At 41.1% G+C, this 17,028-nt stretch overlaps 1 protein-coding gene across 1 annotated transcript; it reads left to right on the forward strand.

The window, feature by feature from the left end:
- Nucleotides 1-795: 795 nt before the first annotated feature.
- LOC130119177 (myosin heavy chain, fast skeletal muscle-like) lies at nucleotides 796-13,459 on the forward strand. The gene is made up of 39 exons (XM_056287604.1): nucleotides 796-1,014; nucleotides 1,090-1,233; nucleotides 1,323-1,479; nucleotides 1,583-1,610; nucleotides 1,706-1,814; nucleotides 1,906-1,998; nucleotides 2,086-2,149; nucleotides 2,289-2,387; nucleotides 2,471-2,574; nucleotides 2,669-2,807; nucleotides 2,916-3,034; nucleotides 3,146-3,295; nucleotides 3,384-3,554; nucleotides 3,668-3,974; nucleotides 4,085-4,155; nucleotides 4,275-4,362; nucleotides 4,444-4,561; nucleotides 4,722-4,845; nucleotides 4,949-5,085; nucleotides 5,193-5,448; nucleotides 5,591-5,833; nucleotides 6,021-6,197; nucleotides 6,306-6,451; nucleotides 6,617-6,707; nucleotides 6,793-7,182; nucleotides 7,446-7,572; nucleotides 7,655-7,773; nucleotides 8,354-8,550; nucleotides 8,655-8,838; nucleotides 8,928-9,093; nucleotides 9,534-9,658; nucleotides 9,811-10,119; nucleotides 10,212-10,415; nucleotides 10,515-10,640; nucleotides 12,283-12,453; nucleotides 12,548-12,652; nucleotides 12,732-12,827; nucleotides 12,920-13,051; nucleotides 13,340-13,459. Exons 1-39 carry the CDS (start codon nucleotides 811-813, stop codon nucleotides 13,355-13,357), a joined length of 5,808 nt encoding a protein of 1,935 aa, XP_056143579.1. The 5' UTR covers nucleotides 796-810; the 3' UTR covers nucleotides 13,358-13,459.
- The last annotated feature ends 3,569 nt before the right edge of the window (nucleotides 13,460-17,028 follow it).

Raw genomic sequence — 17,028 nt, forward strand, 5'->3', positions numbered from 1 at the left:
GCAGTTAATCTTGATTTGCTGAAAATTATTAATGCATGCTCTCGAAACTTGCTTACATTGTCATAGTTACCTTATTCTTAGGAGACATCCAAGTGCTATGAAATCTGCCAGGGCATTTTCTTGAGGTGTCAGTTACCTTAAAAATTGCATGCTTCTTTCATTCATTTGAGTCATTTTCTAAACAGTAGTTGTTTCAGATTAAGTCCTAGGATGCGAAAATTAGCTGATTTTCAACATCCCTCATTCCACCTTTAAGTAATCAAGCGAATATGTAAGTTAACAAATAACAGTTCTAGATTTTGAGAAGGAATGATTTGATCACTTAAAAAAGGAATGACAAGCTTAGGGTAAGACCAGAGGACTGTGAACAGACTATCAGACAGTACCCCAAGGATGGAACCTAAAAGAACCACCTTCTATCCAGAGAAGTCTGAGTGACTACGTGAAATGTCATTCATTGACTGAATGTGGAAAAGTTTTTCCATGGATGACACCTTGACTCACAGTTAAACTGAGATTATTTTTCAGTTTCAATTATTTTGGTGGATTTTTGTTAGATTTGGAAAATAAACGGAAACAAGCTGTTGTGCTCATAATTAATTGATCATCTGAATGTCTTTTCCTACCTTTTGGAGGCAACACTAGACGCTGTGCCAGTCACTGTCGAGATTCAGTAAGGTAAAAGATGCCACTGCAAATATATCCACGAGATGGAAAAAAACATCCAACACCTCTAGCCTCTTTATATCTCTCTGAAATATTTAATGGTTTTGATCTCTTAATATTTTCAGTCTCCACTAAAGTGCCACCATGAGCACGGACGCAGAGATGGAGGCCTATGGCCCCGCGGCCATCTACCTCCGAAAACCAGAGAGGGAGAGGCTTGAGGCTCAGAATACTCCATTTGATGCTAAAACCGCCTTCTTTGTGACTGAACCACACGAGATGTACCTCAAGGGTAAACTCACCAGTAGAGAGGGTGGTAAAGCCACTGTGGAGACTCTTTGTGGAAAGGTGAGTGAATCTATAATGGTTTATTCAATACACTTATAAACTTACACTAATTTTTTCCCTTGAATTGTGTTTCAGACAATCACTGTTAAAGAAGATGATATTCACCCAATGAATCCTCCAAAGTTTGATAAGATTGAGGACATGGCCATGATGACCCACCTCAACGAGCCTGCTGTGTTGTACAACCTCAAAGAGCGTTTTTCATCATGGATGATCTACGTGAGTTTTCAGTTTTGAATATAATGTGCCTTTATATTGGTTTACTGTTTGCCCATCACAACATACACATTCTCTCTCCACTATTACAGACCTACTCTGGGCTCTTCTGCGTCGTCGTGAACCCCTACAAGTGGCTCCCTGTGTATGATACACAGGTCGTAAATGGATACAGAGGCAAGAAGAGGATTGAGGCTCCACCCCACATCTTCTCCATCTCTGATAATGCCTATCAGTTCATGCTCACTGGTAAGATCATGCAGTTGTTGGCAGGGGTGTGTAACCATACACTGAAAAGAATTCTATGTAAAGCATTTAATAAAGATTTAATTTGGAAGTATGTTTATTTCAGATCGTGAGAATCAGTCTATCCTCATCACGTAAGTATTTATACAAATTACTACAACAGAGTTTACGGAATTGAAAATGAAGGTAATTAATGGAATTGAAAATGAATTTCTTCTGTCATCCCCAGCGGAGAATCTGGTGCTGGAAAGACTGTCAACACCAAGCGTGTCATCCAGTACTTTGCGACAATCGCAGTGGCTGGAGGCAAGAAGGCAGAGACTTCTGGCAAAATACAGGTCCTTATTGGCTTTCTTGGATAATAATCATTGCAGCTTTGGATGAATTTATGATAAAAACCTTCACCATATTTCTTATATCTTTGTGTAGGGTTCGCTGGAAGATCAAATCATTGCAGCCAACCCTCTTCTAGAGGCCTATGGTAACGCCAAAACTGTGAGGAATGACAACTCCTCTCGTTTTGTAAGTGATGAACAAAACATAATGAAAAATGTGAGTTTCTTATGAATCGTATCTATGAGTAATAATCTCGATGGCATCAATGTTTAGGGTAAATTCATCAGAATCCACTTTGGAACCACGGGAAAGCTGGCTTCAGCTGATATTGAAACATGTAAGTTGTGTTTGTAGCGGATGTCAGTTATTTACTCTTGGAAGTGTGAACTGATGTGAACATGTGAGTCATCATCATTGCTATACTGTTTGATGTTTATTCATGGAAATATGATGTGGCCTTGGTATGTAATCTACAGATCTGCTGGAGAAGTCCAGAGTCACCTTCCAGTTGTCTGCTGAGAGGAGCTACCATATCTTTTACCAGCTAATGACTGGTCACAAAGCAGAGCTCCTGGGTATGTAAACAGAGCATGAGAAATTAATCCACAGTGTAGAAGGTAATACAAATATCTAATCTATTTCTTTTAATCTTTTCCAGAGGCTCTTCTGATCACCACCAACCCCTATGACTACCATATGATCAGTCAGGGTGAAATCTCTGTCAAAAGCATCGATGACGTGGAGGAGTTCATTGCAACAGATGTAAGTCCACAAAACACTCATGTTTTTTAGAGTATAAGCATTTATTCATCACAAAGCATCTGATTTCAATTATTTCTTCATATGCGCAATACAGACTGCCATTGACATCTTGGGCTTCACTGCTGAGGAAAAGATTGGAATCTACAAGCTGACTGGTGCCGCGATGCATCATGGTAACATGAAGTTCAAGCAGAAGCAGCGTGAAGAGCAGGCTGAGCCTGATGGCAATGAAGGTATAAATGATGTTAAAAAAATTTGGTATCACATGTACTTAGTTTACATGTCAGATATTTCAAGGCAAACTCCAAAGGATTAAGTGCAAAATTATGTTTTTATATCAGAGGCTGATAAAATCGCCTACCTCTTGGGCCTGAACTCAGCTGACATGCTCAAAGCTCTGTGCTACCCAAGAGTCAAGGTCGGAAACGAGTATGTGACCAAGGGTCAGACTGTGCCACAGGTGAATGAACAAATGAAGTAGATAAAATTTTAGATGTTCAAAAATAATGCAATGTAAATCTGATTGAAATATTTAAGCCAAGCCCCTTAAGTCTTTTGTCCTTGTTTCTAGGTTCACAATTCCACCATGGCTCTTTGTAAGTCTATATATGAGAAAATGTTCTTGTGGATGGTCGTCCGAATCAACGAGATGTTGGATACCAAGCAGCCAAGACAGTACTTCATTGGCGTGTTGGACATCGCTGGATTTGAGATCTTTGACGTAAGTAAATAAAAAGATTTACTTAGTAAGCATCAATATGTATCAATACTGATTGCTCACACCAATCATTCCACACCCATTTGTGTAGTTCAACAGCTTGGAACAGCTCTGCATTAACTTCACCAATGAGAAACTGCAACAGTTCTTCAACCACCACATGTTTGTCCTGGAGCAAGAGGAATATAAGAAAGAGGGCATTGAGTGGGAGTTCATTGACTTTGGTATGGACTTGGCTGCCTGCATTGAGCTTATTGAGAAGGTAAGTGATGTCTCCCTGGCAGCCAAATACTTGGTTCCTGAAAGCATGGGAAGATGCTCACTATCGTCCACTATTGTCACTATCGTCTATATCGTATCTGTTTGTCTATCCAGCCAATGGGCATCTTCTCCATCCTTGAAGAGGAGTGCATGTTCCCCAAGGCCTCAGACACAACCTTCAAGAATAAGCTGCATGATCAGCATCTTGGCAAGACTAAAGCCTTTGAGAAGCCAAAGCCAGGGAAAGGCAAAGCTGAGGCTCACTTCTCCCTGGTTCACTATGCTGGTACAGTGGACTACAACATCAGTGGCTGGCTGGACAAGAACAAGGACCCCCTGAATGATTCAGTCGTCCAGCTCTACCAGAAGGCCTCTAACAAACTGCTTTGTCTCTTGTATGCCGCTCACGCTGGGGGTGATGGTAAGAAATTTACAAATCAGTTGACTGGTTAACTGGCCCAGCTATATTCATCATTAAGATTGAGTGCAATTGTCTTGAGTGATAAAGAGAAATTCATTTTTCATAAACAGATGCTACTAAGAGCAAGAAAGCTGGCAAAAAGAAGGGAGGCTCCTTCCAGACTGTGTCTGCTCTTTTCAGAGTATGTTATGTTTCATTGATACATTTCTTTCTTACAAAAATCAAAACACATTTTGAAATTAAGTCTATATTATCATTTTCTGGTGTAGTACTGTCTCAATAATCAGTGCCAATCTGCAGGAGAACTTGGGCAAACTGATGACCAATCTAAGGAGCACCCATCCTCATTTTGTCCGTTGCCTGATTCCCAATGAGTCAAAGACTCCAGGTAAAATATACAAGACGACATGGTTGCTAAATATGAATGATTATGTATATGAAAATACTAAATATGTTTAATGATATCCAGGTCTTATGGAGAACTTCCTGGTCATCCACCAGCTCAGATGTAATGGTGTGCTGGAGGGTATCAGAATCTGCAGAAAGGGCTTCCCCAGCAGAATCCTCTATGCTGACTTCAAGCAGAGGTGAATTCTAACACTTCTCTAGAGTATGAAAGAATGAAAAACAGAGCTCAGTTGAGTTTTCCCAATACCAACACTACTGTAGTGAGGAGTGAAATCAACTTCTTTGGAAATTATGAGCAATATCAAAATGACATCCAAATTACAATACTTTCCCTTTTAGATATAAAGTATTGAATGCCAGTGTCATCCCAGAGGGACAGTTTATTGACAACAAGAAGGCTTCAGAGAAGCTCTTGGGCTCCATTGATGTGGACCACACTCAGTACAAGTTTGGACATACCAAGGTTACTGTTTGTGAGAAATAAAAGCAAATTTTACTTGAATGTAACCCCTCATTTAGTTGTGTGTTTAGTTTTAATTTTCCTTTTTTTATTTTAAACAATGCAGGTATTCTTCAAAGCTGGTCTGCTGGGTACCCTGGAGGAGATGAGAGATGACAAACTGGCTAAGCTGGTGACCATGACTCAGGCTCTCTGCAGAGGTTTCCTCATGAGGAAAGAGTTTGTCAAGATGATGGAGAGGAGGTAGGGTTGTAACAGAGAATACTGATTTATATTTCCATCAGAGTAACATCCATATGTCTTTTTGTTTCGTCATAGCTATTTCACAATATTTTTTATTCAATTTGTAGAGAAGCTATCTTCTCAATCCAGTACAACATCCGCTCATTCATGAATGTGAAAAACTGGCCATGGATGAATCTGTACTTCAAGATCAAGCCTCTTCTGAAGAGTGCTGAGACTGAGAAGGAACTGGTTCAGATGAAGGAGAACTATGAGAAGATGACAACAGACCTTGCTACTGCCCTGGCCAAGAAAAAAGACCTGGAAGAGAAGATGGTTTCCCTGATCCAGGAGAAGAATGACCTACAACTGCAAGTAGCATCTGTAAGTGGATTGAAAACAAAAGATATGCCTCTTTTCTTGAGTATTTGCTCATTAATGACGATCTGTTGACACTCATAAAACTTCTTCAAACTATTTCATCCAAAAACTGCTGGTTAAAATTAAATGTAATTTCAAACCATAGGAAGGTGAGAACCTCTCTGATGCCGAGGAAAGATGTGAAGGACTCATTAAAAGCAAGATCCAGCTCGAGGCCAAACTCAAAGACACAACTGAGAGACTGGAGGATGAAGAAGAAATCAATGCTGAGCTGACTGCCAAGAAGAGGAAGTTGGAGGACGAATGTTCTGAGCTGAAGAAAGACATTGATGACTTGGAGCTTACTTTGGCCAAAGTGGAAAAGGAGAAACACGCCACAGAAAACAAGGTGCAGTTCCCCTAAACTCAAACTTGCTGATAGCAATATTATATCTAATCCAGATGAACTGATTCAACTATCTGTGACTTCCTTACCTGGATTATTGAGCATATATAAAGACATATCTAATCATATTTTTCATTCATACACATATAAAGTAACAGAAATATGAATAAATTGCCCATTGCAATATCAGGTGAAGAACCTGACAGAGGAGATGGCCTCTCAAGATGAATCTATTGCCAAGTTAACCAAGGAGAAGAAAGCCCTGCAGGAGGCTCACCAGCAGACACTGGATGATCTCCAGGCAGAGGAAGACAAAGTCAACACTCTGACCAAGGCCAAGACCAAGCTGGAACAGCAAGTGGATGATGTGAGAATACCATATTTCTGATCATGTAAACCTTTCTTGAGTTTGACAATTGATGTTTCATTGTAAATGCCTAATACAGACCATTAAAATAAATTGTGATTTTAATAGCTTGAGGGTTCACTGGAACAAGAGAAGAAGCTTCGTATGGACCTTGAGAGAGCCAAGAGAAAGCTTGAGGGAGATCTGAAACTGGCCCAGGAATCCATAATGGATCTGGAAAATGACAAGCAGCAGTCTGAAGAGAAAATCAAAAAGTAAATTAATGAAACAAGTTCCTAGACTTTGCTCATTACTAAACCCACTGCCATACTTAGACTTGACAACAACATGAAAAGTTGACCTATGTTTTATCCACCACGAGATGAAATTAGTATATTATAATTGCTAGCTCACGTTAATATTTTGTTCTTCACATATAGGAAAGACTTTGAGACCAGCCAGCTCCTCAGTAAGATTGAGGATGAACAGTCCCTTGGTGCTCAGCTTCAAAAGAAGATCAAGGAGCTCCAGGTAATATATTTTATCTGCAGTTCTAATTTAAATAAAAGACATATGTTTGAGTGTTCAGACCAAGTTGATTTAACCTCTGTCTCAGGCTCGTATTGAGGAACTTGAAGAGGAGATTGAGGCGGAGCGCGCTGCTCGGGCTAAGGTGGAAAAGCAGAGAGCCGACCTCTCCAGAGAACTTGAGGAGATCAGTGAGAGACTTGAAGAGGCTGGAGGAGCAACAGCTGCTCAGATTGAGATGAACAAGAAGCGTGAGGCTGAATTGCAGAAGTTGCGTCGTGACCTCGAGGAGTCCACCCTACAGCATGAAGCCACTGCAGCAGCTCTCCGCAAGAAGCAGGCTGACAGTGTTGCAGAGCTGGGCGAGCAGATTGACAACCTCCAGCGTGTCAAACAGAAGCTGGAGAAGGAAAAGAGCGAGTACAAGATGGAGATCGATGACCTCTCTAGCAACATGGAGGCTGTTGCCAAATCAAAGGTGGATTATTTTCTAAGTGGAGAGGTCTAAGTAAAAACTATCTCCATTTTCAACATAAAATTACAAACAAAAGGCAGGTGTATATAGCAGTTCTAGAAAAATAAACTGACGCAGCATTCAGTCCCCTTTTATGTATCAACTATTATTAAGCCTTTACAACAGCTAAAACCATTACAATACTACTGTAGCAAATCTATAAGCATTTATTAATTGTTGCATTTTTAAAAAAAGCTTTTAATCATAATCCATTTCACTGTTCACAGGGCAACTTGGAGAAAATGTGCAGAACTCTTGAGGACCAGCTGAGTGAACTGAAGTCCAAAAATGATGAGAACGTTCGCCAGCTGAATGACATGAGTGCACAGAGGGCAAGACTCACAACAGAGAACGGTGAGTGAAACCACTGATAAAAACAACAAAAGGTGGTGTGAATAAATGGCATAGATAACACATTTAATTTTTTTCCATTCAGGTGAGTATTCTCGCCAGCTGGAGGAAAAAGAAGCTCTTGTCTCCCAGTTGACCAGAGGCAAGCAGGCGTACACGCAACAGATTGAGGAGCTCAAGAGGCACATTGAGGAGGAAGTGAAGGTATAATGGACCAGTTTTTGTTTTAACCTCTTTTAGCTTGTCACAGGTGTTGAAACCCTGTGAAAAATAAAGTGCCGCATAATAAATTAACTGATCTCAAAACACAACATAAAGCAGTGAGTAGAAATGAGAGTGAAAGAAAAAAAGTGAACCAGAGTAAGAAAGAGAAAGGCTGGGGAATAGGGGCGTTTAAATGAAAAACATGTAATACATTTTACAAAACTCACTGGGTATTGATAAACTGGATTTTATATGATAGAAATTTTTGAAAATGCAAAAGCCATTTTTAAAAATGTCCAAGTTAATTAAGATGTACCACCTCTTTACTTTAATTCAAAAATGTTTTTGCAAGATATTCCATGCAGAGTCAAAGTGGTAAGAGATTATGGGAGGCAGTGACAACTATGATCAGTGATTTCCTTTTCCTTAATAGAATATATCCTCATGCTAACATTAAAATACCTTATGGCAAATCTAAAACAGTCTTCATTTTAAAGTAACCAAATCTTTACATTTACCTACATCATAACTGCACTTTACATTTGTTGACTAGCAATGTTTGATTACTTGTGTTTTATAGGCCAAGAATGCCTTAGCCCATGGTGTTCAGTCAGCTCGCCATGACTGTGACCTGCTCAGGGAGCAGTTTGAGGAGGAGCAGGAGGCCAAGGCAGAACTGCAGCGGGGGATGTCAAAGGCCAACAGTGAGGTGGCTCAGTGGAGGTCCAAATATGAGACTGATGCTATCCAGCGCACTGAGGAACTGGAGGAGGCCAAGTAACAACAAACTTTCTACTCCTCAAAGGCACAAGTTGTTATTTGTCTGAAAATGGAGGAAAAACAATATCTGTCTCTCTCTCTCTTTCGTTCTCTCTCTTCAGGAAAAAGCTTGCCCAGCGTCTGCAGGATGCTGAGGAATCCATTGAGGCTGTGAACTCAAAGTGTGCCTCTTTAGAGAAGACCAAACAGAGGCTGCAGGGTGAGGTGGAGGACCTCATGATTGATGTGGAGAGAGCGAATGGACTGGCTGCTAACCTTGACAAGAAACAAAGAAACTTTGATAAGGTAAAGGATTGGGGAGGAAGAAAAATCCTGATCTATGAAATGAGAAACAGAAAGAGACAACTAATTTTACTTCAACTATATAACACTAGGTCCTGGCTGAGTGGAAGCAGAAGTATGAGGAGGGTCAGGCAGAGCTGGAAGGAGCCCAGAAAGAGGCTCGTTCTCTCAGCACTGAACTGTTCAAGATCAAGAACTCTTATGAAGAGTCTCTGGATCAGCTGGAAACCACTAAGAGGGAGAACAAGAACCTGCAGCGTAAATACACAATACTTATTTCAAAATGTGAAATTAAACACTTTTAATGACTCATATTCTTCTTTACAGTATGTGGGAAAGCCCTTATAGGTGTAACTGATAACCCTTGCAATATTTCTTCCACACCCCTTAATACTCCATCCCCAAAATAGTGATGAATTTTGAGGGAACATTGGCCTTATATACTCTATATGATCTGTCTGCTCTGGATTTGAAAGGGAATTGTTGTGTTCCCAACTTTATGCATACGAAGCCTCCCTCAACTGTCATTTGAAAAAACTCGTAATGAAAAGAACATTTGGCTATATACTTTTAATAGCCTGTGTAAGATCCTTATTCTTGATACCTTTATCTGAGATAACTAATCCTCAATTAGATCATTAGAATATGCAGGTTATTCTGTGAAATCAAACATTATTGAGTCTGATGTGCTTGTGTAGACGAGATTTCAGACCTGACTGAGCAGATTGGTGAGACTGGAAAGAGCATCCATGAGCTGGAGAAGGCCAAAAAGACAGTGGAGACTGAGAAGTCTGAAATTCAAACAGCCCTGGAGGAAGCAGAGGTAAGAATTTAATTTCATCATACCTGTGTATTTTGAAAAAATGTACATGTCTGTAACAATGCATTAATTTTTGAACTAGAATAACTTTATGCTTTTAATTTGTCAGAAAATACAATGATTTTTGATTAACAACTGGTGGGAATTATTCTAAGGGCACACTGGAACATGAGGAGTCCAAGATTCTCCGTGTTCAGCTTGAGCTCAACCAGATCAAAGGTGAGGTTGACAGAAAGCTTGCAGAGAAGGATGAGGAGATGGAGCAGATCAAGAGGAACAGCCAGAGGGTGATTGACTCCATGCAGACCACTCTGGACTCTGAGGTCAGGAGCAGGAATGATGCACTGAGAGTCAAGAAGAAGATGGAGGGAGACCTGAATGAGATGGAGGTTCAGCTGAGCCATTCCAACAGGCAGGCTGCTGAGGCTCAGAAACAACTGAGGAATGTCCAGGGACAGCTCAAGGTAACGTAGCTACATACAGCAGCATACATACAATAGCTAAATGTTGATGTGTGTAAACTAGCCAATTCACATTGATTTCTCTTTGTTTTCAGGATGCCCAACTGCACCTTGATGATGCTGTCAGAGCACATGAAGACATGAAGGAGCAGGTTGCCATGGTGGAGCGTAGAAATGGTCTGATGCTGGCTGAGATTGAGGAGCTGAGATCTGCTCTGGAACAGACAGAAAGAGGTCGCAAAGTGGCAGAGCAGGAGCTGATTGATGCCAGTGAGCGTGTGGGACTGCTTCACTCTCAGGCATGTTGTTAATCATTTGCATCAATCAAAATATTCTCACAAATACTAGATGACCTCATTGCATCAATATAATCATTATTTCACCTTTTTAACATTCAGAACACCAGTCTAATAAACACGAAGAAGAAGCTGGAAGGTGACCTTGTCCAGGTTCAAGGTGAAGTGGATGATTCGATCCAAGAAGCAAGAAATGCTGAAGAGAAGGCCAAGAAGGCTATCACTGATGTGAGTTGCAGTTGGCTGTTTCATTTTATCTAAGCCATTGATTCCCATAGTGTGGGGTGCTTCCCATAAGGGGGGAGCTAACATAATGTGGGTGGGGCTGAGGCAGATGAAGGATGACAATAAGAGTAAAAATCTGATCAGTACAAACATTTAATGAGAGAATGTTGCGTCTGAAAAAAATTATAGTGGGTTACTAGCAGGACACTACTAAATGTACAAGCCAACATGTAGCCTACAACAGAACACAATGACTTTTGATGGAGAGAGTGAATCAGTAAGATAAGTTAGCAGTGGCATGAACACTACATATCTGCAAATATTCCCAGTACCTGGATAGTCTACAGTGACTACACCACTGGCCCATATCAAACACTAGTGATTAACAAAGCCTATATGTCTATTTCGCAAATGTGAAATGTAGAGAACCACACACAGTAACAGAGCAGCTAAGACTTCTTGCTGCCATAGATATGGTGTCAGCTATGCTTAATGAGACAAGTGCCACGACCTTTTTAGAAAAAACATATCCCGCTGTCAGATAACACTATTTCAAGGCAGGAAAGTGATATTTCAGATGAATTGGTTGAGCAGCTCATTGAGAAAATAAAATTCAAATACTTGTTGATTCGTTATGTTTGGTGTATTGACCCAAAGTCACTCATTGAGGATTTGGTGTTTGTCAGAGGGGTGGAAAATTTTTCTGTTGTGAAAAATGGGCCTAACTGATAAAGTTTGGGAACCACTGATCTAAGCTTTCTACAGGTTAGGTGAAGTTAAAATTAATCAAGTAAAACTGATTTTGTTTCGTTGATAACCTTATGGGACTGGGGTTTGTTTTTTTTTGTTTGTTTGTTTTTTCAGCCTTCACCCCATTGTCGGACACTAGTCTCGTTTTTGAAAAGGAGACATATCATGGTTTATAAAAGCTTTAATGATGGCCCAATTGACTTTGTTGAAGCCCATCAAGATGATGGGCAGCACGGTAGCCCAGTGGTTAGCGGAGTCACATCACAGCAAGAAGGTCCTGGGTTCGAACACTGGGGTTGTCCAAACTTGAGGGTGTTCCCAGGTCGTCCTCTGTGTGGAGTTTACATGTTCTCCCCGTATTTGCGGTGGGTTTTCTCCAGGTGCTCCAGTTTTCCCCACCATCAAAAGACATGCATGTTAGGGTTAGTACTCCTGTCTGTGCCCTTGACCGAGGCATGACAAGACAAACTGGAGTTGGTCCCTGGGTGCTGCACGGTGGCAGCCCACTGGTCCTAGCTACACAGCTAGGATAGGTTAAATGCAGAGTGTCATTTCCCGATGGGGATCAATAAAGTATCTCAAAAAGAAAAAAAAGAAAAGATTCAACAAAGTGTTAAGTTTCTCAGTACTAAAGCATTCAGTGAAGTTTTTGTCTACACGATTCTCAATGATGTGAAGTAATGTTTTTATGCATGCTCAATAATCCAGGTAAGAAAATCAAAGAAGGTTGAATCAGTTCATCTGGATACGTTTATTGACAGAAACGTTTCATGATTCAACCCTCTTTGATGTGCGGTAACATTTCAATGAGGTCGAGGTTAAGAAAAAAGTGAAACTATCCTTTAACAATTTGTTAATAGGTTACATTTTAGTGGGACACCTCTCATAATTTCAGGCAGCCATGATGGCTGAAGAACTGAAGAAGGAGCAGGACACCAGTGCTCACCTGGAGAGGATGAAGAAGAACCTGGAGATCAACATCAAGGACCTGCAGCACCGTCTGGATGAGGCCGAGAGCCTGGCCATGAAGGGTGGCAAGAAGCAACTCCAGAAACTGGAGGCTAGGGTATGAACCATACAGATTTGTCCACCAAAGCCCACCAAAGCTCATGATATTTACATGGAAACTAAAGCTCAGTGTTTGCTTTGATATATTATAGGTACATGAGCTGGAATCTGAAGTTGATGCTGAGCAGAGACGTGGGGCCGATGCTATTAAGGGAGTCCGCAAATATGAGAGGAGAGTGAAGGAGCTCACCTACCAGGTATTTTATTTTACAATAAGACAATTAAATTATTCTATCATGCTATTTATGCAAACTCTCTTTACCAACCCCCAATTAGACTGAAGAAGACAAGAAGAATATGAGCAGACTTCAGACTCTGGTGGACAAGCTGCAGCTCAAAGTGAAGGCCTACAAGAGACAGGTTGAGGAGGCTGTAAGTCAAATACATCAAACATTTTCTAAGAGAATCAAAATCATTGTACTCTTCCATTTAACTGAAACAATTCAAATCCACCCTCTTAACAGGAGGAGCAGGCCAACACTCACCTGTCCCGGTTCAGGAAGGTGCAGCATGAACTGGAAGAAGCTCAGGAGCGTGCTGACATCGCTGAGTCCCAGGTCAACAAGCTGAGAGTCAAGAGCCGTGATGCTGGAAAGGTATCTTTTTGATTTGGTGTATATGACTTTTTCTTACTTCAAAAATGTATTTTAAACTTCAGAAAATTAATCTGTGGTGGTTTGACTGTAATATCAAAGTAAAAGGGTTGATTGCTTTCCTTCAAATAATTTCAAAAATCCGTTTTACTTTGCTCTACATTTTGCATGAATATTGCAGTTTTCGGGTTTAATATTAAGTTAGGACTTAAATGTTAACTTTGATATTTGATGGGCAAAAACTAATTACTAATGAGATGCTTATATCTTTTCGTTTTTCTTTCACTTTAGTCTGATGTTGCTGAGTAAGCGGATACATGGTTACGTCCCTCCTAAGTGTTCATAAAATATGAGTCATCAACTAAATCATCTTCTGTTAACAAGTCAATAAAAGGTGCTGTTTCATGATAACCACTTGTCATGACTTTTTATTTCTTTTTTTTTCGTGGTATCAACAAAAAATCAAAAACAAAGACATATTTATGAAGCAAGCAAATCCGTTAATAAATCAACCCAACCTCAACAACCATAAAAAAGAGAAAAAAAAGAAGACAAGAGAAAAAGAACAAAAAAAAGGGGGGAGGGGAGGGAGTTGCCATCTGCCATAGAAATTATCAGCGTTACCTCTCACAGCGAATTTGATCTTCTCTAGCTTAAGACAGGACCTGGTGTCCCTGAGCCACTGAGTGCTGGAGGGAGCTTTGGTAGACCTCCAGTGGAGAAGAAGGTGGCGTCTCGCCAGTAAGGAAGTGAAAGATAGAACATCTAACTGCTCAGAGGTGAATTGGTAGTAGCCTTCTGGGAGCCCAAATATGGCAACATGAGGAGAAACTTTTGTAGTTTGGAAAGTATTTTTGACATAGTATCACAGTAGTTCTGCCAAAAACAAGATAATAAAGGACAGTAGAACATGACTTTTTATTTCTTTTCATGAGTGTCGCCCTTCAGTTGAATTGCAAAACAATTAACACTGTAAAAGTAGGACATGGCTGTATCCATCCACCAAAACAAAATTAGAGTATTATAACTGATGCAGCTGTCCTCTGTTCAGACTGTTTTTAGGCTCAGACAGAGGTCTGCTTAAAGATTAGCAAAATGATCAGTGTCCTCTTCTAGTTCAGGTTCATGCTGAGATAGATTTCTCATTTCAGTAAAATAGGTGTACAAATGAAATTATATTTTTCACAGGACATAACAGCAGACCATGACAGAAGTGCAACAAAAAGAATATGGCAAATTTACAGCTCCAAATGTGGAGCTGTAAATTTAGTGTGAATCAAGGCAGCATCTCAAAACATTGTTGTACAGCTGTTTTCCATGAGATGGAAAAGTGTCTCTTATCTCCTCTGCAGGAGAAGGCATGCTCTAACGAATGCCTACAATGACATATCCTACCAATTCACGGCAAACTGGTCCCATAATGCATAGTGATTTAATTGAGTTCAATTACATTCTCACTTCCAAGGAACCACTCCAGAAGTTGTTTGGAGGCTTACCAAGACCATCAAGAGAAGGTAGTCATGGTTCATCTCACATAAAAACACCAAACGTGGGCGTCTGAGTAGTGTAGCAGTCTATTCCATTGTCTTCCAACACGGGGATCCCAGTTTGAATCCCCATGTTGCCTCTGGCTTGGCCGGGCGACTCTACAGACACAATTGGCCATGTCTGCAGGTGGGAAGCCGGATGTGGGTATGTGTCCTGGTCACTGCCTCCTCTGGTTGGTCAGGGCACCTGTTTGGGGGGAAGGGGGAACTGGGGGGAATAGCGTGATCCTCCCATGCGTTATGTCCCCCTGGCAAAACTCCTCACTGTCAGGTGAAAGGAAGTGGCTGGTGACTCCACATGTATCGGAGGAGGCATGTGGTAGTCTGCAGCCCCCCCCCCCCCGGATCGGCAGAGGGGGTGGAGCAGTGACCAGGAAGGCTCGAAAGAGTGGGGTAATTGGCTGGATACAACTGGGGAGAAAGAAAAGGGGGGGGCTCCTACCGAACCCTAAGTCCAGTCAAGTATGAATTCAAGTAACAATCCAAGTCCATGCAAGTATGAATTAGACACCTAAGTGATGACAATAGCAATAACATGGGGGCACATGATAGAAATAATATTTGAATGGTTATGTAGTACTGTGGATTAATGGTTATGTGGTACTAAGTATTCATCAAATAGAAATATATAAATACCATTCCCTGTCTTATATGCAGAAGTTGGACGTCAGGTGTTTGTACAAACCCCAATTCCAATGAAGTTGGGACGTTGTGTAAAACGTAAATAAAAACAGAATACAATGATTTGCAAATCCTTTTCGACCTATACTCAATTGAATACACTACAAAGACAAGATATTTAATGTTCAAACTGATAAACTTTATTGTTTTTTGCAAATATTCACTCATTTTGAATTTGATGCCTGCAACACGTTCCAAAAAAGCTGGGACAGGGGCATGTTCACCACTGTGTTACATCACCTTTCCTTTTAACAACACTCAATAAGCGTTTGGGAACTGAGAACACTAATTGTTGAAGCTTTGTAGGTGGAATTCTTTCCCATTCTTGCTTGATGTACGACTTCAGTTGCTCAACTCTCCGGGGTCTCCGTTGTCGTATTTTGCACTTCATAATGCACCACACATTTTCAACGAGAGACAGGTCTGGACTGCAGGCAGGCCAGTCTAGTACCCGCACTCTTTTACTACGAAGCCACGCTGTTGTAACACGTGCAGAATGTGGCTTGGCATTGTCTTGCTGAAATAAGCAGGGACGTCCCTGAAAAAGACGTCGCTTGGATGGCAGCACATGTTGCTCCAAAACCTGTATGTACCTTTCAGCATTAATGGTGCCTTCCCAGATGTGCAAGCTACCCATGATGCCATGGGCACTAACACACCCCCATACCATCACAGATGCTGGCTTTTGAACTTTACGCTGATAACAATCTGGATGGTCCTTTTCCTCTTTAGCCCGGAGGACACAACGTCCATGATTTCCAAAAACAATTTGAAATGTGGACTCGTCAGACCACAGCGCACTTCTCCACTTTGTGTCAGTCCATCTCAGATGAGCTCGGGCCCAGATAAGCTGGCGGCGTTTCTGGGTGTTGTTGATATATGGCTTTCGCTTTGCATGGTAAGTTTTAACTTGCACTTGTAGATGTAGCGACGAACTGTGTTAACTGACGACGGTTTTCCGAAGTGTTGCTGAGCCCATGTGGTAATATCCTTTACAGAATGATGTCGGTTTTTAATGCAGTGCCATCTGAGGGGTCGAAGGTCATGGGCATTCAGTGTTGGTTTTCGGCCTTGCTGCTTACGTGCAGAGATTTCTCCGGATTCTCTGAATCTTTTGCTGATATTATGGACTGTAGAAAATGAAATCCCTAAATTCCTTGCAATTGTACGTTGAGAACTGTTGTTCTTAAACTGTTGGACTATTTGCTCACGCAGTTGTTCACAAAGTGGTGAACCTCGCCCCATCCTTGCTTGTGAATGATTGAGCCTTCCGGGGATGATCCTTTTATACCCAATCATGACACTCACCTGTTTCCAATTAACCTGTTCACCTGTGGAATGTTCCAAACAGGTGTTTTTTGAGCAGTCCTCAACTTTCCCAGTCTTTTGTTGCCCCTGTCCCAGCTGTAGTGATATAATGCTATGTATATCCACTGGAACTACACTAGGTGTTATGTACTACCCGGACTGTTATTATGGTTACACCACTACCATGTATGGTTATTACGTCTGCCTACTGAGCCACGATTAAACCTGAGTTCTATAACCCGGTGTGGTCATTGATCCTCTACCAATACTACCCCAAGTATTACTTCATGGTGGCAGCGGTAAAGTACTCTCTATGAAGAATGAAGATAGACTGATAAAGTTGTCTGTGGATAATTTCTGTCATCATTCAAGCAAGAGTGCGCCGGAGCTGAGCTAGCCGCAAAGCTAACTAGCTAGCTAGCAACAGGAGACGTCATGGCATCG

This window comes from Lampris incognitus, chromosome 10 (assembly GCF_029633865.1).
Source record: "Lampris incognitus isolate fLamInc1 chromosome 10, fLamInc1.hap2, whole genome shotgun sequence".
In the NCBI taxonomy this organism is placed as follows: Eukaryota; Metazoa; Chordata; class Actinopteri; order Lampriformes; family Lampridae; genus Lampris; species Lampris incognitus.

What these genes read in the sequence shown, in the direction of transcription:
- LOC130119177 (XM_056287604.1), top strand. Translation starts at nt 811, where the DNA reads ATGAGCACGGACGCAGAGATGGAGGCCTATGGCCCCGCGGCCATCTAC. An exon ending in AATCAGTCTATCCTCATCAC is followed by an intron (nt 1,611 to 1,705) that starts GTAAGTATTTAT and finishes TGTCATCCCCAG; the next exon opens with CGGAGAATCTGGTGCTGGAA. An exon ending in CTGGATTTGAGATCTTTGAC is followed by an intron (nt 3,296 to 3,383) that starts GTAAGTAAATAA and finishes CCATTTGTGTAG; the next exon opens with TTCAACAGCTTGGAACAGCT.